Source organism: Takifugu flavidus, chromosome 2 (assembly GCF_003711565.1).
Source record: "Takifugu flavidus isolate HTHZ2018 chromosome 2, ASM371156v2, whole genome shotgun sequence".
In the NCBI taxonomy this organism is placed as follows: domain Eukaryota; kingdom Metazoa; phylum Chordata; class Actinopteri; order Tetraodontiformes; family Tetraodontidae; genus Takifugu; species Takifugu flavidus.
This window is the reverse complement of record NC_079521.1, coordinates 4,067,887-4,091,814: the sequence shown is the minus strand read 5'-3', so window position 1 is coordinate 4,091,814 and position 23,928 is coordinate 4,067,887. Positions and strand designations below refer to the sequence as shown.

The 23,928-nt window shown below is 42.2% G+C and overlaps 1 protein-coding gene across 5 annotated transcripts in view; it reads right to left on the bottom strand.

The window, feature by feature from the left end:
* Nucleotides 1-19,214: 19,214 nt before the first annotated feature.
* Nucleotides 19,215-23,928, bottom strand: part of LOC130521865 (carbohydrate sulfotransferase 8-like) — a 152,770-nt gene continuing 148,056 nt past the window's right edge. For all 5 annotated transcript variants that reach the window (XM_057025700.1, XM_057025698.1, XM_057025699.1 and 2 more), the window contains one exon: nt 19,215-22,124. In XM_057025700.1, the coding sequence (XP_056881680.1) occupies nt 20,964-22,124 (1,161 nt within the window). In that variant the 3' untranslated portion in view covers nt 19,215-20,963. The remainder of the gene's footprint in view (nt 22,125-23,928) is intronic.

The following is a 23,928-nucleotide window of genomic DNA, read 5'->3' as shown; positions in this document are numbered from 1 at the left end:
TGCAGGTGCCGTTACCTGTAACACAAGTGCACGGGCGACAGCATTGTGTCTTTTTCTAATCGGGGTTCTTTTCACCGGGCAACGATGATGTGAATACATCCACAGTGCCTCACAATGTGGCGCATCAGTTGACATCAGATTGTACTTCTGAAACGTTCTATTCCATTCTAAAGTCTGCTGTTCGTGTGTTTTTCCTCACTGTTTGCTTGTGCAACCAGTGTCAGCGCTGGTTGCCTCTCCCAGTGCCGCAGGATCACAGTTGATACACAGTACCATCTGCTGGTTAGCAGCAGCAAGAGCGCGCACACACTTGGAGAGACTATGGATGCTCAGCGACACGGGTGGAACTCTTTATTCCTGTTAGGTTGTTCTAAATACCTCAGCTAATCCCGATCAGGATGCACGATCAGAGTCATATTAATTTTAGTAGTAAAAGCGGGGCTGACTTTCGATTGTCCTCAGACGGAAACAGAAAAACCCCTCTGCGCTCCGCTGTTTTGGAAACTTACTGTAATTGCTGGCATTAGGCACTTGAGGGAATTCTGCGCAGCGCGTGTGAGGTGTTTGTGTGCAACACGACCTCACACGTTCTATTAATAAACCGACACCCCCTTTACCATTCTTCCTCCCCTCTGAAATAATGAACAATATGTGTCGCGGCTGCACCTTGACACACACAACATCAAGCAGAATGTCAAATGGCTGAAAGAATGGAGCGATTGACAGCAGCCAGGCTCCACCAGGCATGCTGATCACTAAAAGCAAGTTTTGAATCTTCTTTTCAAACTTCCTCCATATGCCAGAGGGGGAAAGGGGGGTGGGGGGTGTTAATCTGATGTGGAGCGCTTGAAAGAGAATCTTGCAAATGCCCACATTGAGGTGGGTGCATGTCACTGTATTGCATCCGCACCTCTCCGTATAAGCGCAAAAATGTGCATCCCTGCACGTTGTGGCTCACATGGGCAAATGTCCTAAAGGCCTTCATTAAAATTTGTATGTGATTATCTCAGTTTGTATTTGTAGCATAGCTGAAATGTATTTGTCGAGAGTCGGTTTGTTTGTGCAGGATTGTATTGATAGCATGTTTTGGGGGAAAAAAAACAATCAATCAATACCTTCACACAAGACTAGAAACTACATTAATAAGTTTATTTCCAACTGAAATAAGATGCTGCTCCATGCATGAGTAATAGCATTTCAATATTGTGCTGTATGGAGTGTTATTCATTTCTAAGATGTACCGTGAGTAAAAAACTAAAGGTAAAAACAAACTACGAAACCAAAAGGTAAAATTACCATAATTTCATGTGGAAAAATCGAAAACTCTATAGAATTCATAGGAAAGATTTTCGGTCTCCACTCATAAGATGTATCCAGGTTTGTTTTTGTCCTAGAGGTACAAAACGTCTATAAATGAAGAAAATGTAATTTTAGTATCAGAATGAGCAACGTCACAACAGTTCACCACTTTTCTGACCTCACGCAACCAAATCCGGACCACCTGCTGAGATTTGACGACACAGCATGGTTTTACTGCCACACTATGGTCGGAACTTGTAACTACAGCTCAGCTGATCAATACAGAGGAAGGACATCATTGATTGTATATTGATAGCTACAGCATGTGTTTGTGGGTGAAGGGTTACCTCCCATAAAAGACATGCCCTGAAAAATATTATTATTTACTTTTCTTAAAGAGAAATAATCTTTTGCAAACACTACTATTGTTTTCCCATATAGGTTCCAGCATATTCTATATGACACAAATACATCACTTCTTTAAAGATAATATCATGACTTTTTTCACAATCACACTTTTCAATCCCTTTTGTTGTAGACCAGTAGTTATTATAAAAAATATTGATTCTCAAGTATGTGTTTTGAACTCTTTATTCCTAATTTATTTCGTAACACTCAAAACGCAGAAAGACACATTTATGAGTTGTCATGAAGTATTTAGTTCCGGATAATTTGGTGATGCTGAGGCTTTGTTTTCCATCCACAGTCTTCTCTAAACAAGTGAAACATTCTCTAGAAGTCCTTAAAATGCCTCCGAAATGTGTGACTTTGCCTCTGGCTGCAAGCACTCTTACACATATCCAACATCAAGCTTTAAATGTCTGAGCAGAGGAAAAATGGTCCTTTTGCGTTTGTGGCTGCTGCTATTTGTTTAAGCAGCAACAACGTGAGCAGTGTGATGTCTCCAATCACATCTGCTATGCATCACATAGCATTCTCCCCACTCGACGTGCCTCGAGGGAAGTCAGTGGCACTGTAGAGCAACAGCCCTCATTAGAGTGCATGTGTCACTACGTCATCAACTCAGAGCCTTGACTTATGTTTTGTATTTGCAATCATCCATCACACCACTGTCATCGCAGCGGTCAGAGAACACGGGTCTCATCTTGAATGGTTTGAGCTGATCTAGTTCTTGTTTGGGTCCTCCAGGGTCTTTGCCATGGTCTACAGTCCTTGTTCTTCGGTTGTGCACTTATCTTTCTAAATGTACAGAGGAGCGACATCAATTGATGTGTCTTCTGAAGGCCTGCTGCTTTGTCAACAGCTATGCCCCCAGTCTGCACCAGCACCATGCAGGCTGAATGCCTGAGGGCGACAGAGAGGAAAGGGAGGGTTGCAAGGAAGGGCGGGTCACTGCACCCTGTTTTATAGAGCAATGCAGAGAAAAGACAGACAGAGAGACAGAGACAGGGAGAGAGGGGGAAACTGTGGGGGAAGGGTGACAGCTAATGTGGCCAGCCAGTGCCCAAGGCAGGAGGAGAGAGAACTCTGTGCAGCAGACTGCCTGACAGAGACTCTGGCTGCTGGCTGATGACATTTTATGGTCACAACATGCAATCCTACCAACTCTTTAGCTGGTGAAAATCCAGTTTTCAAACACTGAATGGCATTGGATAGTTGTTGTTGTTACAGCCGTATAAAGAATGACACACTTTTGCATTTGTTTTAATTCTTCACAGAACCCCGAGCTGGGGTTTGTATGGAGGGATTATATACTTTTTGCTTCTAAAATCGGCTGTGAGTCAAAAAGCAGAATCTGTTCCATAATGCATAAAAGCATAACCTGATAAATGAGAAGCAGTTTTATAACCTGTGATGTATATAGCTTAGGTTTACCTTCGTGTGGAGTTGAGACCAGGCTCACCAGAGGCTGGACTGATGAAAAGCCTGCACCATGCAGCAATTGCTACTTTATTTCACCAACACTGTGTGTTGAGTGGCCTTAAGCAACAATGGGTCTCCATCATGGATGCAACAGCAAGCCAGCTCTTCCGTGCATTATTGCGGTTGACTCGTACATTTATGTGTGATCTCTCGTTACTTCACTTTGTCTTTGTGTCTGAAATCATCCTGTCAGTTTAGACCTCTGCTATACAGCTTTCTTCCTTTGCTGCACAGTTGACTGGCAAAGTGTTGTGAATCTGAAGTTAATTTCAATCCTATGTTTGGAAATATAAATCCAAGACCTGATCCGTTGTTGTCCTCTACTGTTTCATTTCCTTGTCTTACCTTACCATCTACCTACCATAAATTAAAAATATTTTTGTGTTCATTGAGATGTGCGTATTTTTTCCTGGATTATTCTGGAATATGACAAATGTGGAAGATGTACACTGATTGTGGCATAAAGGCTTGGGTTTATATGAACACCACTTAATGTGTTTTCAGACAGTCTTTTGCAGTTAAAAACAACTCTGGATCAATGTAACATCACAGTGTTTGTCCAAGTGCCACAAGCAATGACCTTTACATCGGAAACATTAATCGCAAGGAGAATAATCTATCATTTTCCCATTTTCTGGAAGATTGTCCCATTCTGTGCTGCCACTGAATAGCTCTTGAGCTTTGTGTTGCCTATGTTGTTCCTGTTTCGTGACTTACATGCTAATTGCTTCCCGTCCACTTCTTACCATTGGATTAAACTACAAGGGATTGTAAAGTATTCTCAGATTGGACTGCCACTTTATGTTCTAATCGATTCAGGAACAGATGACAATTTCATAGTCTCAGAACTGTGCTCCTAGGCTAATCTTCCCATTAACTGAAAGTGTTGGATGGATAACCACCTAGAAGTCATTTCTCTTTATGTCATTCCCTCATCTTCTGCTCTCATTCTTGAACTTCTCAGGTTAAAATTGGACAACCCTCTCATATTGGACAATTGGAGAACTGTGTCAGTCACCAATTAAAGCACATTCAGTCACTGTCACTGCTTGGACTCTGCCACTTCCATGCATCTATGATTGAGGCTTAAATTGCATCACTGATAATTGTTCACTGAACAAATATCCACTACCTGTTATTGATTCTGCATTTCGTTTGTATAGCCGACTTGGAGGAAGGGATGCCCCGGTCAATAGCTTGATAGCACAGTCATAGGGCCGGTGGGGGGCAAGGAGAGTGCCTTCTACTTGCTAAACACCTCACGGAGGTTGTGATATTGCTCAGGCACCCCACAAAGGTCAGGGGGTGCTGGTAGGGAGCATGGAGTGGCTGAACTCACTCTGGGAGTCAGTGCCAGTTTGAGGCAGAGAGAGTGACAATGCGAACTCCGACTCACCACTTTGCCCCATACCCAGTGGATCTGGGGTTATGGCGGCGCAACCAGGAGTAATCCAGGACCATCGGCGTCCTGGAAGCAGGGATCACCAGGAAGGAGATTGGCTCCGAATGGTTCCGAGGTGATGAGCATGACAGGAACCGTCTTGTGAGTGACCCGGGTGATGACCCGCTATCCAAGGCTGTAGCGGTGTATGGTGATGGCACGGGTTCAAGCACGCAGCCCGCTTGCACCACCAATTCCTAATTCAGCAGACTGTCCTGGGCTCCAAAATTGACCAGGGCCTGGAGAGGAAGAACACCTGGTTGGCCGCAGTACAGGCACTCACCCGCTCCAATCCTGCGGTGGTGCTCTTCTGGTATTAGCCTGGCATGTCCAAGCTGCATAGACTGCTCCGCAGTGGTCGGTGCATCTGAGGGCACGGTGTGGGCAACCTGACCCTGGAAGGCCCCAGGTGGGCGGGGAACAGAACTGGGGCCGCGGTTGTCCAAATAAATGGACAGGGAGACGAGGGCACGCAGGTCCAGGGATTTCTGCCAGAGAAGGTGTTCGTGCTGCAGGCGCTCGCTCAGCCCTTACAGGAATACTCCCCTCAGTGTTGGCTCAGTCCGCCGCCAAGGTCCAGAACTCCACCAAGAAATCCGCTACGGAGTGGTTTCCCTGGCAGAGGAATAGCAGGCACGTGGCCGCGTCCCCAGAATGGTCTGGTTGGTCGAAGACCGATTCGAGGCTCCCCTCCAACTCAGCAAAGTTGACCACTGACCCACTAAACCCGACTCTACCGGCAGCTTATTTTAATTAATATAATGTATGCAATGTTCTAACTATTCTCTCCTCTCCTAAATATTCTGTCCTTCCCCTTCTCCTCTCTCTCTACCCAGCCGGCCATCAGCAGGAGGGTCCCCCTATATGAGCAAGGTCCTGCTCAAGGTTTCTTCCTGTTAAATGGGAGTTTTTCCTTGCCACTGTTGCTTGTTGGGGTCAGGCCCTGGGATCCTGTAAAGTGCCTAGAAACAATTCTGATTGTAACAGACGCTATATAAAGATTGATTGATTGATTGATTGATTGATTGATTGATTGATTGATGATTGATTGATGATTGATTGATTGATTGCTTGATTGATTGATTGATTGATTGATTGCTTGATTGATTGATTGGACATGGCTTCCAGGCGACTATGGGAACCGACTGCCTGTGCCCAGGCTGGTGCCTTGCCTCATAACAGACCAACTAGATAAGACCCTTAGCAAAAGCATAAGTGAACAACTGGGCGTTCTGTTGAAACACTAACCAGCACTGGAGGAGAAATTCACTTGTTCAGGTGCCTCTGGAACGTTCCAGCTCACAGATGTGAGTGCTGGGGATCCACAGGGATGTGGTGATGGTGCTGGCAGTGGGACCGGAAAGTTGCGGAGCAGAGCCCGCCAGGAGCACAACCTCTTGCGTCAGGTCAGTCATTGCCTTGGCCACCTGGGTGCTGCCCCAGTAAGGCTCCCTGGCAAGACACAGTGCGTTGTATATCAGCGGGGTCCAGCTTGTGTTCTCAGTTTCCATGAAATTTTTCTCAGACCTTCTGAATAAACCGAACAGGCTCCTGTGCACTGTAAGTGAACAGACATGGTCAGTTGCCAAAGCCAACCAAATATTGAGTAGTTGACCACATGATCAGTTAGAATTTCTTACACTGAGCATGATATTTACATATTCTGTGATAGGATAAGCACTCATGAAATTCTAAAAGATGTAATTTGCAAAATACTGAACCCAGAGATCCATTAATCACAAGAAGGTAAAAGAAGAACAAAATGCCAAAGAGCTGGAAAACTAGCACAAGGTATTCTTATGTGAAAACCTCGATAATTGCCTAGTTTAGGCAATTATTGACCCATCGCTTTGAGATCACACATTTGTAAGTTGTTGGAACAATGATAAATGACTATTGGCTTTTTTATTCAGTAGAAAGTAAAAAGATAATTTCCCCAAGATAATTTCCCCAAATAAAAATGGATTTAGAAATGGAACACAAACTAAAGATTCAGTAGTACAGTATGTTTTGAAGATGAGATATGGAAAGCTGAGGTAAACAAAGACATTGTGGGAGGAGTATTTTTGGACTGAAAAAAAGAATATCACATCTTGTAATATTGGTTGATTGGTTCATACACTGTTGAAAATGGTACACCACAGGGGATTGTGGTAAGGTCAACGCCTCCCTCAGTAATAAGAAATTATATATTGACAAATTATCCAGATGGCATGGGGACCAGTGTTTGCTGATGAACAAGCCCTTTTAAAAGTGGTAGAAACTTTCAGATTTGTCAATTAATGGGATTTTAAGGTTTTATTGGAAAAGATTACGTTTTTTTTAATTTTTTTTTTTTTTTTTTTACAAAAAATAGGATCGTATCAGATTTTAAAATGTATGTGAATACATCAGAAAGGGTTGAGAGTTTCCCCTTTCTTGGTATTTACTTGGCTCAGAGGCTAAGGGGAATCCATTAAGCAGGAAGTAAAAGTAAAAAATGTGAACATAATGAGAGTCTTGTTGGACAACAGTGGGGGTGTAGATTTCACATCAATAAAATACAGTATATTTGTGGGTTTGATGAAAAATCTAATTATGGCTGTACAGTATATGGACCTGAAGCAGCCAGCATTAACTCCACTAGATATAGATAAGACTGTTCTTGTCAAAATTTCACTTCTGTCACCCCAGATAGAGGTGGGGAAGTTTTGGGTGAAATGTTGATGAAGAGGCTACCGATATTGAGGCGATTGATCAGGTTTTTCTAGGAAACTGGTGTGGCAAAGTAGTCCTGTCTGTATAGAGAGCCCTTAAATCTAGCTATCACATTGCTGAACTTGTAGCAAAGTCAAAATGTCACAAACTGTGGAAGGGGGGGTTAATACTTCTGCAATACTGTTGAGGAGAAGATGTTATTTTATTTCTCTTCTGCCTCCACTGAATGCATTGACTGGGTTAGGGACCCATAGAGCTCAGCGTCAGTTGGTGGAGACATGACTTTAGAGAAGCTGGAGGAACTAACTGAACTGAGGCTAACTGTGGTTTAAAGCCATGCTTTGCAGATTTACATTTGAACAGTTTTTGGTCTGCTACTGCCAATCTGGTAAACAAAGCTATTTTGACATTGCGCTTCCACAAAATATCTGTGAGGTAAGCTTTTCAAACCTGACTGCTATAAAAACTAAAAACAGAGAGAGACTGAGAGATGTTGAGTAAGAGCTCTGTGCATGTCTTTCTTTGATTCCTGCTATATATTAGGATATTAGCTCTCTGTTCATCAAAAAATTTATTTTATCCTTAAAATTTTTTTTAATTTATTGTAAAATACTTTTGAACTGTTTTGTTTTTATTTAAATCCTGTTCAAGACACTCTGATTAAAATAACTTTATAGTGTACATATAGGCGTTTACTGCTGGTGGTGTGCCTTGTGATTTTTTTCAGTGTAAAAAATGTGCCTCGGTTCATTGAAAAACACTGTACTAGACAGCCGATGTAACAGTAGTCATTTACTCAATGAATTAAATGAAAAATAAACAATAAAAAAGATAGCCAGGAAGGTGCCCCCCCAGTCACCACACGCACAAACACAAGGCTTAGGCATGGGTACGATGTGGCTGGATTGAATGTAGAGGGGTGCTTGAAGGCAACCCTCCCTTCTGTCAACCAACATCTTTATCTACCCCCTAATTTTAAATGCACTTTAGACACCTAGGGCTCTTGGTGGTTTGGGGGTGGAGGTTCACTGTCAGCCAACAGTGGAGCACACCCCCCCTCAATTATCATGCACATATACATGTGCATGATAATTGTGTGTGTGTGTGTGTGTGTGTGTGTGTATGTATGGGTGCATTAATGAGTGTGGATGAGTAGAATCTCTACTACTGAAACGTGTTATGTCTTGTGGGATGTGGGGCAGGTCCTGGCGGTTTCCTGAGGGCCGTGGTTTGTGAGTGCTTTGGGCTTTCTGCTGTATGACAGGCCCTGGGTTGGGGGGGGCGTGGGTCCTTGGGCTTGTGGGGTCTGGATCAGATGGTGCCTGGGGTTTTTTGCTTCTGGGAAGTTGGGGGTGTGCTGCCTCTCATCACCTGGTATTTGTGCATTTTGCAGTGTGGGCCCTCTTCAGTGGTCCTTTCCTGTTGTGTCGTGGGGATGAGAATGTGGTTCTACACGGACTGGTCTGTTCTGCCCAGCAGGGGTTATTGGGTTTCCTGTCTTTCTGTGCTGATGGCAGCCCATTGTCTAGTTCAGCATGGTGGGACTATGGTGTCCCAGTCTTACTAATTCTTACACCAAGTGGCAGCCTTAAACATACATACATTACACAGACATATATTTGCTACAAACGAATTAGACAAGGACAGAACCCAAAATGCAGACAGTAGGCAAAAAATCCCAAAGTGAAGAGTTTATTTACAATATTTACAATGATGCAATTGTGACACAAACGTGCTGTAGTGAGTCATGCAAAACCCAAGAAGATTTGTCCAAGGTAGTTTGCCTGCTTAACCTCCCGGTCAATGAAGCAGCCATCTGCACTGGAATCCACTAGGAAATTCAGATGGAGGGAGTTAAGTTGCCACAGGATTGTCCGTCATTTGGGAAGAGGAGCAGGAGGAGTCAGCGCTCATCAGCACTTGCAGGAGCGGATGAGCTTACTCTTTTGGGCAGGAGATGGTTCTCCACAATACAAGCCTACCCTCATGGAGAGTCTTCATTGTATCTTGCTGCATGGTGCTGTACAGGTTCAGTGCTTGAAACTGGGTCCTCCACCGCAGGAACCCCTAGAAAGAACTTTCGGAACCAGGGGATGACTGACTTGCTCTGACCCTCTACCTCTGCCTCTCCCTCAGATGGTTGTCCACATGGATTGAAAGCGAGATGATTGACGAGGTTCTGGGTAGGAATCTCTGGCAGCCAGCTCATTCCTTAATTGCTCATTCAGCCCTCTCAGGAAGCAAACAATGATTGCCTCCGAGAAGCCGAGCTCTCATCTGCCGCAGAGGCCGACGACGTGGAAGAGCGAGCCAAGGAAAGACGACTTGCTTTTGCGGAGAGTTCCTGGAAGGAGCTCAAAACTTCCATAAGAATTCCAAAGTGTTGATTTCCAATATTTACAACATGTGCAATTGTGACTTGAACGTGAATCGTGCGACAAAACAAGGAATGGTGCTCTTCATCGTGGAGAGCTGGCGACCTCAGAAGGTGAGAAAAACACAAAGGTTAATTTTAACAACAGCAGTGAAGTTGCAGTGTCTGTGAATGCTTATTTACCATTGGCAAGCATGAAATGATCAGACGCAGACATTCTTGACGGTTGTTGACACCAGTTGTTGACACCATATCTATTGGTTTGTGGGTTCCTCAGAAGCTGGGTCCAACATTTATTCATAAAGTAAATTATTTACATCATGGTACAGGATGGGTCCATTGGGCCCATCCTGGCCAAAAAACTGTCTGACACATACAAAAAAGAAAAGCAGCATCAAAATGTCACCAAGATCTAGTGATAAATATAGTAACAGCATATGGGTAATGTGTAGGCAAAGTGTTTTGTGTTGTGTTTTTGTGGACCCCAGCACACCTAGGAATTTTTACGGAATGAGAGAGAAGTCAAACTGAAAAGTTTTTAAAGTTCTGACAGGTATTGACAAAAAAAATCACATAACGCCTGTACTGACTTCTCTCATTGGCAGCCCATAAATCAAGAATAATTTTACAAATTCTTCTTTTGAACTACAAGGTCCTCAGAGGCCTAGCTCCATCCTACCTGGAGGAGCTAATGACACTTTAATATCCCAATACCCCGCTCTGTTTGCAGACTGCTGGCATACTTGTGGTCCCTAAAGTCTCTAAAAGAAGAAATGGTGGCTGAGCATTTAGCTAACAGGCCCCACTGCTGTGGAACCTGCTTCATGTCCAGGTGCAGGAGGCTGACACGCTCTCAGCTTAAGATTAGACTTAAAATCTTCCTCTTTGAAAAATCTTATTGTACAGTAATTTTGTAGTCCCCGTTAGTATTTAAAGGGTTGTCTAATTACTAGGTTAAGATCTTAGTTATACTACTATAGGCTGAGGCTGCCGGGGTCCATAAACATGATCACCTGACAGTCTTCTGTCACCCTGGTTCATGACTTCCTCTCCTCTCCTCTCCTCTCCTCTCCTCCTCTCCTCTCCTCTCCTCTCCTCTCCTCCTCTCCTCTCCTCTCCTCTCTCTCCTCTCCTCTCCTCTCCTCTCCTCTCCTCTCCTCTCCTCTCCTCTCCTCTCCTCTACACTTGTCCTCACCTAGTAGGTCATTGATGATGTCATTAACACATTTTCTTGTGTAGTTTTTCTGATCTCTCCCCCTCCTCCCCTTCTCTTTGTATCCATCCACAGGTATCACCGACTTCATAGCTGTGCGCTGACTTGTTTACCTTTTGACCCCACTGACCCACTCAACTCTGTACTCTGTGCCTATTTGCTTTTCTACCTGTCCTCCCCTCTTTTTCCTACTTCTCTACCCAGCCATTACCAGGAGGGTCCCCATATAAACCTGGTCTTGCTCAAGGTACATCCAAGTTAAAGGGGGTGTTTCTCCTTGCCACTGTTGCTTGTTGGGTGTCAGGCCCTGGGATTCTGTAAAACCCAGAGAGACAATTTTGATTGTAACAGATGCTAAAAGAATAAAGACTGATTGATAAATTGAGTGAGTGAGTGAGTGAGTGAGTGAGTGAGTGAGTGAGTGAGTGAAAGGAAGGGTCACAGAGGAGGAGTAAACAGAAAATTACAAGCCACATTGACAAGGTTAAAAAGGGCACAGAACCTTAAACAGAACACATAGTGGGGGAACATACAACTTTTTTAAATTTCTGACCTCCACTGGCTGTCTGTGTAGATTCTCAATCATCCAGGTCATAGTTATCCAGGCAGTTTTCTTTGTCAACTGGACTGTATTTCTTCTCTTTGAAGACATTTCGCCTTCTATTCAGAAGGCTTCTTCAGTTCTGAACTCGCTGGACTGAACGTTTGGTTTGTTGTTCACACCATTTCAGGAGACCTGGTAACTCACCACCCTGTGAGCCAGCAGACAAAAGGGAGACACCTCAACTGAAACTACCATATTTTCATGACTATAAGGCACACCTAAAACACTGAACACGGTGCGCCTTATAATATGGTGCGCCTTGTGTGTGGACTGAGTTCCAAAATCTGCTGTGCGCCTTTGGTGGGTGCACTACGGCAAACGCTCCACCAGTCGATTAGCGGCACACCTACGCGTAATAAGGATCCCCTAAAATGGCGCCGGTCAAGTGAGACGCGTATGAATGAGGCTTACTTTAAACTGCAGGCCATCGAATATGCGGCTGAAAATGGCAATCGAGCAATCTTAGTGTTTTCGCTTTATGAGGCGGCGGCACGAGGACAACTGTTGCGCAGCGGCTGCCTGCGGATTACCAGGAGAGGGCGGCCATCTTCCGCACCTACTGCTGCGACAAGATAACCGCGCCCAGCCACATTACCAACATGGATGAGATCCCTCTGACTTTTAACATCCCTTTGACCCACAAAGTGGAGAAAAAGGGACCAGCACGGTGGCGATACACACAACAGGGCATGAGAAGTCGTCGTTCACCGTGGTTCTCGGCTGCCACGGAAACGGACAGAGCGCTGGATGACGGAAGGCGAACACTCCTTCACAAAGACTATGAGGCAGCGGCAGGCAAGTTATGTGACCATATGCGGGTGGATTGTAGACGCATGGGCTATGATACCGTCTTCATGTATTGTAAGAGCTTTCACAAAATCAACGCTGAACCGGAACCGGTCGGTGAGTCCGATTCAGATGATTAAGAAGAGGAATTCGGGATGTTGGACATTGAAATAGTGCAGCTGTTTAATTCAGATACAGAAGATGAAAACTTTGATGGTTTTGGGGCGGAAGAATGAATATTTTGTTCAATAAATGTGTCGAAACTCACTATTTTACTTCCGTTGTCATTTTTTACTGTATGTTTCAGCATGCGCCTAATAATACGGTGCGCCTTGTATGTTTTAAATACGGAAATAGCACCCATAACTGAGACTGGTCCTTTTAATACAGTGCGCCTTATGGTCGTGAAAATACGGTAGGTGAACGACCCTGCCAACAACTCTCAGATGATCACCCAGATCATTAGCATGCCAATGGTCCACAAGGGCTTTATTTTCAAGCTCGGTCCCCAGCGAGTTCAGAACTGAAGAAGCCTTCTGGATAGAAGGCAAAATGTCTTCAAAGAGAAGAAATACAGTCCAGTTGACAAAGAAAACTACCTTGGATGACCTCCTCTGGATTATTTTAAAGCAAGTAAGGATAAATAAATTAGAAAGAGGACCTGAATTTGGCAGTACTGCAACTTTATGAATGCCAGCTGGTATTAAAAGAACACTACCTTCATGCCATTGCTTTTTTTTGTTTTTTTTGAGGAACTGCAGAGGACAAATGGGGAGTGCAAGTAAATGAGAACACATGGGTCGGCCCTGCGACGCAACCCAAATAATTACAACAGCCCACTCTGCTATATACTTTATCGTGATGGCTTGCAATTTTATGCTCACCCCCAAATGCAGCAATATCTTAAGTCTACCCCACTCACAACACCCCCTGGTGGCAGATAATTACCACTTCTTACTCTAACGCATATCATTCTGGGACCATAGGTCACAGGGAAAAGCAGGGGTGAAAAGGTGTGATGACCCAATACTGCTTGTAGCTTTAATTTCTGATTATTTTCTTGTTTATATTTCCAGACATTCCAACTGCTTCTTTTGGATTTGTTGTATAGTTGGCTCCTTCTGTACAAGTTGAAAAATGAAATCCTTTGTGGATTCATCATTAACATCCAGTCTTTCTAATGAATCCTGTCACTGCTGTGTGCTCATCAGGGACAAGCTGCAGTGAGTCGTCGCGGTCCGCCTGCCGTCTGCCTGACCACAACAACACTGTGACCATGCCAACCAGCCTACAGGCACTTCCAGATAACTCTTGTCTGATTAGCTCCTTAGGAAGACATTGTTCCAAAAGCAATTCACTAGACTTCCAGTATTAATTTAGTCCTAAGAGGGAGGCCCATCCATCTTCAGTAGGTCAGGCTGTGCTCAGGGCCCCCCCTGCAGCCTGCCAATAGCGCCAACCCTCCTGGCCGGTCACTGTAAGTGATAGTTTCTGCAAGTTTGTTGCCTTGTGTATTTCTCCCATCAGGCATTGTGTCTGCCTCCCCCTCCAACTCCTTCTCTCTGCCTCTCTGTCAGTGGTGTTTCAGGGCAGGTGTCTTCTCTGTCACCTTCATCACTCACACTGCTTGGCAGAGGGAATACGTAGCTGAGAGCAGGGTGGGAGCACAGCGCAATTCATGGAGAGTGCACCTCTCAGAAAAATAGGGGGGTTGACACATTTTTTGACATGTGCGGCAAATCTGCTGATACCAATTTATTTGACTGATAAGGGATTGCAGCATGTTTTTACGAAAAAAAGCTACATTTTATTGATGGAAATGAGTGGTGCAATTGATGTGTTCATGAAAGAGACATTTTCTGTAGGTCAAAGTAACTGGAGGCCTGTTCGACAGGAGGAGGCAGTTTTATTCCATGGATAATTTCACTGGTTACATTTCAGACACAATTGCCAGATCAAAAGATTTCTGAGTCCTTGGACACATAAAACATTTTTTGAAGTAATATTATTTGGCTTTTCTTCATGTTACTGGTTTGGTCTTTTTACAGAAACAAGTCTGATCATCACTTTTTGACATATTAAACAAACTACTAACGGGGCAGTGATGTCATCTGACTTTGCGCTAGGCCAAGACTCGATGTTTGAAGGCTTTGGAAGGAACTGAGGTTGCAACACAAACCTACTGCAAATGTTCAAAATCCTTATTCTCATTCCCGCAAAAGGAGATAAATTTCCATCAGTCCTGCCAATCACTGCTTTGATGTCTCTCCAGGATGATTGAAGTTTCACCAAATATCATTGCTATGAAAATGTCAAATTATTCCTTATGGTGTCTTCCTTAAGGTTTTATTTTTAGATAGATCACATCAGCATTAATGTCAGAGAGTTCTTATTTCTGTAGTCATTCTGTCCATCAGTGTAATCACCAAGATGTTTCGCTCAGCTTCAGATCTCTTTTTACCTTAGTAACACTTTTAATGTGAAGGAGATCTAGGAATAATTAGGAAGTACAATGTGGACAATTATTTAATTAGCCAAATGTTTTTTTGTTGTTGTTGTTTTTAGCTCCATGGTCACATACTTGCTGGTGTTCATTAGATTCTTCTCTTGATTCAAGTTCATTAGAACCGCTACATAATTCAGGTCAATGACAGTGTTTTGGCTAATTAAAGGATTTTCATGGGTGTTTTACTGTCAAGCACAAGCACGACAGCTGGTGGCAGCAGATTAGGCAGCAAAGTGCACATCTCTTCAGTGATCGCAGCTTGTGTATTTAAATCACAGAAGGGGCGTCGCTGTTAGAAAAGGACAACCCTTCCTGTTAAGGTCTCAGATGCAGTGCTGCCATCGTGTGGTTATGCTGAACATCATAAATATAGAAATAGAAATAATGATAAATATTTTATTTTAAACCCAGGGTGGAAGTTATTCTAAAATATTTTATGCAAATGGAAGTGGGTCGTGACCTGAAAAGTGCATTAGGAGAAGAAGAAATGATAGGGAAATGAAAATTTTATTACCCCTACACAATTTGGAAAATATGATACAGGCCAAGCAGCATGTTGACAGAAGTGCTGGTTAACCACATGAGGTGCTCAGTAAGTTTGACAGGGCTGGAGTCTTGAGGTTTCCTACATGAAATGATTTCCCTCTTGTCATTTTGCTGCGCTTGATTAACAATAGAGTTCTTGCAAATCATTTTAATGAGGTTTACAGCACTGAGAGGTGTGTCTGGAGCATCATGTTGCCAAAATAAACAAGGATCTCATGCAGGGAGGAGGATGATTAATATGGCAGACTCTGTTTTGTGTTTATCATTTGGGGAAATATTTTATGCCTCTTCGATTTTGCATACAAAATGCTTTTTTGCTCATAATAAATGGGATATCTTGCAGTGGCACTAATGCAGGTGTTCCTGAGTTAGCATGCAAAAGTGGAATTTCTTTTGCATGAATGTGCACGAATGTACTGAGGATTCACAGGAAAACCTGTCATCATCAACGTAATATTGGCTGGGAGCCAAACACGAGGCTTAACAGAGAAACCATCATAATAATACTTGAAAAATAGAGCAAAGCCGCTCTCTTTACAGTTCTCCCAACCACAGCGAGGTTGTTTATCACTTTGGGAAGATGTCTGGTTGCCTCCCTTGTATCTCTGCTTAGGGCCCTTAAGCTGATTTAGCTACACGAGCACATTCTCTTCAGAGCATGTCAGGATTTTTCATGCAAACTAATGAGGTAAATGGATGGCTTTTGTTTTCTTCAGCTTTAACTTCCCCCATTGTGCTCATCCTGACTTATACAAGATTGTTTGTGCAAATTAGCCCTGAACATTAAAATCAAATTTCTGACTCCACAAAATGATCAACTTGTGCTGCAATATACTCATCTGAACCCTGTGTCTGCAAACAAAACAAAAACAACACACACATTCTGAGGTAAGACTGCTATTTGTTCTCATTAAAACAATGTCATTTCAGAAGGCAGAGTGCTAGTATGACAGAAACTGCAGTGACAGATTTTCCCTGGTGTTATAAATGTACTCAGACTGTGAGAGTAATTCATTATTTTACAGGCACCACACAGGACCTACTCTTATTTAATGCAAGTGGAGCACATCTTTTACTCCTGAATGATTAGAGCAAGTAAAAAGCATGCCAGAAGCATGAAACCTGTTACCCCTGGAAAGGAAACTTGGTTTTGTAAGGTAGATATGAGGATAATTGCAGTTCCCTAAAGGGCTGCGTTTTAACTTCCAACCCTTTAATGCCCGGTGTGAAACTGAAATTCTTGTAAGCAATCTCATATTCAGCTTGGCTTACTATCTCAGGTCATGGTGTATAAAAAGGCTTACAACAAAGGCAGGTCACCCTGTGCTTGTCTTGCATGGTTTGTGCTTAAGATCAATCTAAAGCTCATTTAGGAAAAGCACTAAAGTTAAATCCTTCTGTTAGAGGATATCTCAAGCTTAGCTTTTATACCTCTTTGTTTTGAGGTACAGCTGCTTAATAGCCCGTTCCTCCAGATGTGATGCACATGCCTCAGAGTGAAATTTAAGTGTGTTTACAACTACTGTAATGTTGTAGAGACATAGATGTTTACCATAGTAATGATCCTGGAGCAGAAGGAAAATGTTAATTGGAAGCACCCATACAGGTTAAGATGATCCACAGTGGCAGTGCAACACTCACGACTGACCTTTTGCTTTGAATAAGATTGCATTGTTGCTAAAAAAAGAATAATGAAATAATTCTATTTCTTTCTTTTCACTTCTCTTTCAAGTGAAACATCTTTTCACTACATGATAAAAGCTCCACCTCACTGAGAGTGATGTTTGAAATGATCATTAAAAGTAATAATAGTATATTAACTAAAATAGACGGTTTGTTTGAAACTCTTCTTGTCACCAAACATGTCCTCAGAGAGACGTCTGAGGACTAATGTTGGCTGGTGTCCATTGATTTTAAACCGTGACTTTAGTGAGAGGTTGTGACAGCTGATCCAGTCACACATCTGTTGTTCACAGATAATGAACCCCACCTGTCCCGGAGCCACTTGTAGTTCCAAATTAAAACCTATTTTTGAGATGTGCTCAGTGACTAGTGAACAGATATTTGAGACTTTCATTTCTTTCTCAGTGAGATGTGTCAGTGCAGGATCTTCCATGTTTGAAATGTCCCTGAAACGGCCTGTTTGCAATTTGTGACAGTGCTGTGATGCAGCCATGTGTCTCTTTTTCAGACAAGAATGTGATATGAATGCTGCCCCCTGCCAACCTCAGTAGACATAAAGCTGCTGAAAAAAGGCTTATTCCATAAAAATCCATTAACCAGCCTTTAACCTTACGACAACCATATGCCTGGTGTCCGATTTGAATGCTGTCTCAGTAGTGCAAAACACTCCACACTTGCATCAATGATGAATGGTAGGGCTGGTGTACAGCTGGTGTCTTACTAAGAGGTTTGGAAGTAAGCTGTCTGAGCAATTTTAAAAAAAAATATATTTTTGATGTTCCACTTCAACACTTCATTGTTGATTCTCACCCTGCTGCTCATCATTGGACTCCCTGAAGTTCAGTAATCACGCTGAATCTGACACCCTGAAACTCAACACAAATGAAAAAAGAACACACAATGAAAATGCCAAAGACAGTTTATTAGTAGACATTCATCAGCCAGAAATAACAACCACCTGAAGAACATCTTCCTGAAACACACCATTTATTTGGCAGTGTAAAATAAGGCAAAGGGCTTTAGATCATAGTTTATCCACTTTTATGCACCAGCAATGAATAATTATACATTCAATTTTTACTGTAATTACGCTTCTGTCCATATTCCTACATGTCAAGAGGTCATTATTAGCAAAGGGGGGGGATGGAATAGTATTTTCAGGAACAAAACCTTCAGTAATACAGTAGCTGTTTTTGGGAAGAACTTGGCTTGGGTAGAATCTGATCACAGTCTAAATAAAGATTCAAATTGGGGATTGCGGAAGCTGACACACTATACGGACAAAGATTCATAAGATCACAATCACTGTGAAAGAGTAATACCAACACAACTGCTACAGGCCTTCAGAAGCGGATTATAGTGTGTACAAATGTAAATAGTATTCTTTTATCTTTACTTGTATTCAAAAATATGTTTGGTGACATGGAACACATTTCCAGTAAGCTACAGAGATGAAGAGTGGCTCAAGTGTTTCCTGGGTGCTTTGGTTCTTGCCACACTTGGTTGTTTAGGTTTAATAATTTACATGATTTCTATGTCTTTGTAAAAAAAAGAAAGGGAACCTGAACATCACTGTTTTGGTGTCATAATTTTGTTTGTCATTGCACTAACAGTATCAACAAATTAAAGGACTTTACAGGGAGGTTTAACTGGCAGAATCCTAAAGTTTTAGTCATTGGAAACCTTCAATCATCTGAAGCTGGGTTTCCACATTCCAGTACAGTTTAGTCCAGTTCTAATAAATTCAGTGGAAAAAGAACACAATGAAGTTCTGACATACACTGAAATTATTTGTTCAAAATACAAAGATGTACAGTTCTTTGATCTAATCCATAGAGAGGTTGACAGCACAGTAGCCCTAAGGTAACGATTGTCTGTCAGTCAGTCTGCAGGCAGTGCCCATCTCATGGCACACCACAGTGCACCTATCTGATGATGCAAGCTGGGTAAACATGTACCACCACCGAACCAAACTGTACAATTAGTGGAAAGGCACCTTTAGACTTTTCTACTCCTACAAAGTTTCCAAATGGATCTGGAAAGATGTCCGTGTGTGGGGTCTGTGCCCATGTGTTGATTGCAGGTTGTTCATTTACACACACACACACACACCACACACACACACACACACACACACCACACACACACACACACACACACACACACACACACAGACGCAGATTGCAGATTGAGTGTCGCCATTAATGTAATTATCATAGGAAACAGGGTGAAGTGCAGCTTGTCTGTACAGGGTCCACTATCATACTTATACACTAAACAAGATTGGGTTTGATAGAAAGTTCATTTCCAAAATGCCATTAATTCTATTGTTGATTTTATCACATTAAACATATCTTTCAATAATCTTTATAGACACAGTACCCTTGTCAGCTCACTAATCACAATATTTTTTCTTTTTTTAATAGTAGGTAGACGCTTTTGTCTCATATTGGGAAGAAATTCTTCTGTTACACGACACTTTACGCTTTTATCATGACATTAGAAGGAAATGAGCCATATCTTCACCAAGAAGCACTGAATATATCATTTTTAGAAATACATATAAAAATATAGAATTATCTGAATGCCCATAATACAATTGTACACATTAGTCTCAGTAAAAAGCCTATAAGATGTGTAGAAGAAGTGTGGTAGACACAGAGGAGACAGAAAAGCTGAGAGTGGCAGATCTGGGGGGTGGGGGGGTGATTGGTGCTTATGGGGCATTTAATTTTTCTCACATGAGCATAATGCCTATACCTTTTAGACACAAACCTACGTTTAAAACATTTCTCAGCCATTGTTCATCAACAAGTTTCAATAATTTGGCTATAAATAACACTGACACACACATATAGATATCTTGGTAGCAACACTTTGTACCCTGCATGTATCTAAACATCCTTTGTTTAAACAGACGAGTACAGCCACTCTTAAAATACCTGTAGTGCTGAAGGGGACAAAAACCAATGAGGTACAAAAATCCAACAAAAAATAAACGTTGCCTCTGAGTTCTGGAGAGCCATAAAAGGAGTTAGACTTTAAATTTTATCAGTGTCATTTTACTAAAGTTTTTATTTAGTTATATATATATACAGCCTCATGGGCAGTATCAGTGCCAGTTGGTTCAGTTACAGGTGTGTTCTGTGATCTACACCTTGGACTGCTGTTTTTGCATGCTAATAGCTAACAGCTAATTAGGAGCCCTAGATTCACGGCAGTTTATGACCTTATTTAATGTATTTTTACCACTGTTGCAATCACACAGGGCTGCACAATATCAAAAAGATGTGATATGTGATCAGTGTTGTGATATATTATCATTACCTCTTTCTGCTTAAGCATTTTACTGTAATGTACATTGATATTAATGTTTGTTTCTGTCCATTCATCATGGTGCGGTTAGTTAGTACTTCTCCTTCATGAATGAGTGTGCCTTTTTGGGTCTGTGGGACAAATGGTGTGTTTAGCACAGTTTAAAAAAATGTATGAATATATATGAATATTGTGCAGCCTCTGGATCAAAGCAATGTCAATATCAAAAGGTGCAAGTGGACAATTTTAATTGCATGAAAGGAAAACACTTGAAAATGCAGTTAGACTCACAAAAGGTCTGATTAAAAATTGATTGAATAACAACACACATAAGTGTTATGACTTAAAAACTGGCCTGTATCATTCTTTGATTTTTGTTGCAGGTCAGGTCTGCCTGTATTACTGTACATCAGCAGCTTCAACAACTATAAAAACTCACATCATCTGGTTGATGGATTCTTAAAATGCAGCTTTTATAAAGTTAGAAGGAGGTTTGTTCTCTGCATTCTGCTTGGATGTAGAGTTCATAATTGCCAGAACTTCAATTTTTAGGGTCATGTGATGACAGGGATAAGGATGTAGTGGAATGTGGAAGTGAATCAAGCATGTACGAAATCAATATAAATCTTTGAAAGGTTTAGAATAGTTAAACATCAAATAGTCCATGTAGTAAAAATCATAAACTCGTTGCTTCTCCAGCATGCCGACCTGTGAAAAGTATTTTTGTGTGAGCTGCATAGAGGTCCGCGTGTCAGTCGGGTTCCGATCTTTGAAACTGGGGAGGGTAACATTGGGGGGCGCCCCGGTCAGTCGCAAGACAAAGTCTGACTCTTCGTTCATGTTCTCAAATTTGCCAATGAAGTCATAGTCAATGAGACAAGGATTGCACAGCTGATTCATCTGTTCCCAGTGAATGTCCATACCTACGGGACGGTGAACATCCAGTAGGTACTGGACAAACTCCTTGAATATGACCCCACTGCCTGTCTTCAAAGCTTCCGAGGAGGGATTGGCTCTGTACTTGGAAATGATCGGCTTCCCAAATAGAGAATGGTAGTAGTTATTGGGATTTTCAAATTTGTCCCTGTATGCCGACACCATTCTTTCCAGGGGCTCTCGGACAAACATAATTTTAGTGTAGGTCTCCAGGCGGTGCATGATTTCCTGATGGTTGAAGCTGTCAAGTGTCTTGAGGTGGTGGCCGTAGTGGACTGTGTCATGTTTAATACTATGAGCATTGGGGGCCTGGCCTGCCAACACCATCAGGGTCCTCTTCCAGTTGGAACAGCCTGCCTTGGGCACCTGGCAGTACAACAACATGTACTTGTCCTCCACATAAAGGTGCTTCACATGATGAGGAGTGATGGTCTTGGAAATGTTGCTTTTGTATTTAGCACAGATCTCCTTTACCAGTTTACGGCGTGCATACATGATATCAGGGGAAAAATAATCTGAAGCCAAATTGGAAGAGGTGGAAGAAGCTGAGGAGGAGGAGGAGTAGGAGGAGGAGGATGCAGGAGAGGAAGAGGACAAAGAAAAATTAATGTTGGTGTGATTGATTGGTGGACTTGTTTTTAGCAGTTTGCGCTGCCTTTTAGACACATGAATGGAGTCCATGCCCTGCTCCCGGGACACCGAGGTGGCTGTCTGTCTCTTTCTCTCAAAGTGTGGAAACTGCATTGGAGGGATCTGGCTGGACAGGATGTTCAGTGCTTCTTCCTGCTTCTGATGATGCTTCTGAGATTTGCCCCTCTCTTTGCCCAGCATAGAAAGAGTCTAGAGACAATACAAGGAGACACGTTATAGTGAATTATCCAATAGCTTAAACAGAAACAGTTTGTGTGTGTGTGTGTGTGTGTGCGTGTGTGTGTGTGTATTAAAACAAAACCAAAATAAAGAAATAAAAACAAATACTGACAGTACTCCAATGAGCCACCTGGTGGTAATGTTTCACCACAACTTAAGCAAAAGCCTGATCCAGTCACACTACGTATTTAACACCAGCTTTGACCTATCAATAAACGTACCTGTAATATCATATAACTGTCTTATGAACAGTTAACGGTGATTCTAAATGAGAATAATCTACTTCCTGATTAACATCATTTGATGCCCGAGGCATTCATGCATTTTGACATTTTATTTCAATTAAACGCTATAATGGCACTGTAAAGGCAATGGATTGGATGTATAATTTTAATTTTACGAGAGACATGGTAATGAGAGCATCATGAATCCCTGCTCATTTCCATTTTTTCTTAAATGCTCACATGCTCTCATTTGCAGGGACATCTGAAGGGGAAAAAGGGAAGGAGTTGTTCCCTACATTCTGTTTAATGTGCAGGGCAGGGCCTTTTACAGCAGACATGGTGGTCTTCAGGGTTTTCACTGATGTATGACTGTCACTGTTGCTGATGATCACAGCACAGAGGAGGGTGAGAAGAGGTCAACTTAGACGAGATAGTCCTCAGAGTATACAGAGTGCTGCATGTGTAACAGAAACAGTTTCTTTCCTGTCTAAACTGTTAAGGTAATGGTGTTTAAATGGTCTTATGGACTGGTAAGACCAAAAAATGATGGATGATCATTTAAAATTCAGAATTTTGGAATGCATGTTGGGATAGTGGAATCAAACTAACATGAATTTTTAATTTTAGGTTAAATTTTTATTTATTTTCGGTAGTACACGCATAAGTTAACTAGAGAAATGTAACGTTAGTGGGACCAGTCTGTTTGCGACTAGGCTGAGAAGAGGAGGGTTCTCAGTTTGAGCCCCACTGCAGACAAAACATGGAAGGTGTTTTGGTAGCAGGGGAAGGTGTCAGAACACCTTCAGATCTGCTGAGGTACCCTTGAGCAAGTTACAGAAACCACAGATGCTCATATAGGGTCCTGTGATGAACTAGCCACTCCTCCAGGGAGTTGATTATTTAATTCATTGTGATCTGTATTCAAATACAAAAATTCTCAACCCCCGAACAAACCAAAAAATGGACATCAGTCAAGGATGCTTCCAGGGTAGGGTTGCTTTTTAACATCCAAAAGCATTCACTGTGATTAAAGTAGACCAGTATTCATTTTTACAGTAGAGTGCCCTGAGCCTCATTGCCCTTATATGTGATTCTCTAATTATGTAACCCTACCCTTAACCCTAACTGTAAATTATATAGGTTAGCCTGTGAATGTATAGATTATTGACATGTGCATAATTAGAATAAAACAGGCCTGGTTGACAAATTATGCTACTGGGACAACTAGAGCCGCGGTGTGAGAAGCATAAAGTTGCACTTGAACAAGGTTGATGTAGTGATGAGTGACAACATGCAATTAGGAAAGAAGACATCTGTTCACACTCATGGAAGAGCTGTATAAAAATCAAAGTCTATTTCTATGAGAATCACGTAAATCCTTCATTAATCATCTCTCACTGTTTGTCTACACTTTGTTAAACAAATCAATGATCATAGAAATTCTCAATTACACCATTAGGAATTTATTGACCAGGGTCAAGTGGGTAGAGTGTAGTAGGCTGGCTGCACAGTGTATTTACACAGATAACATCAGATGCGCCGACAGATAC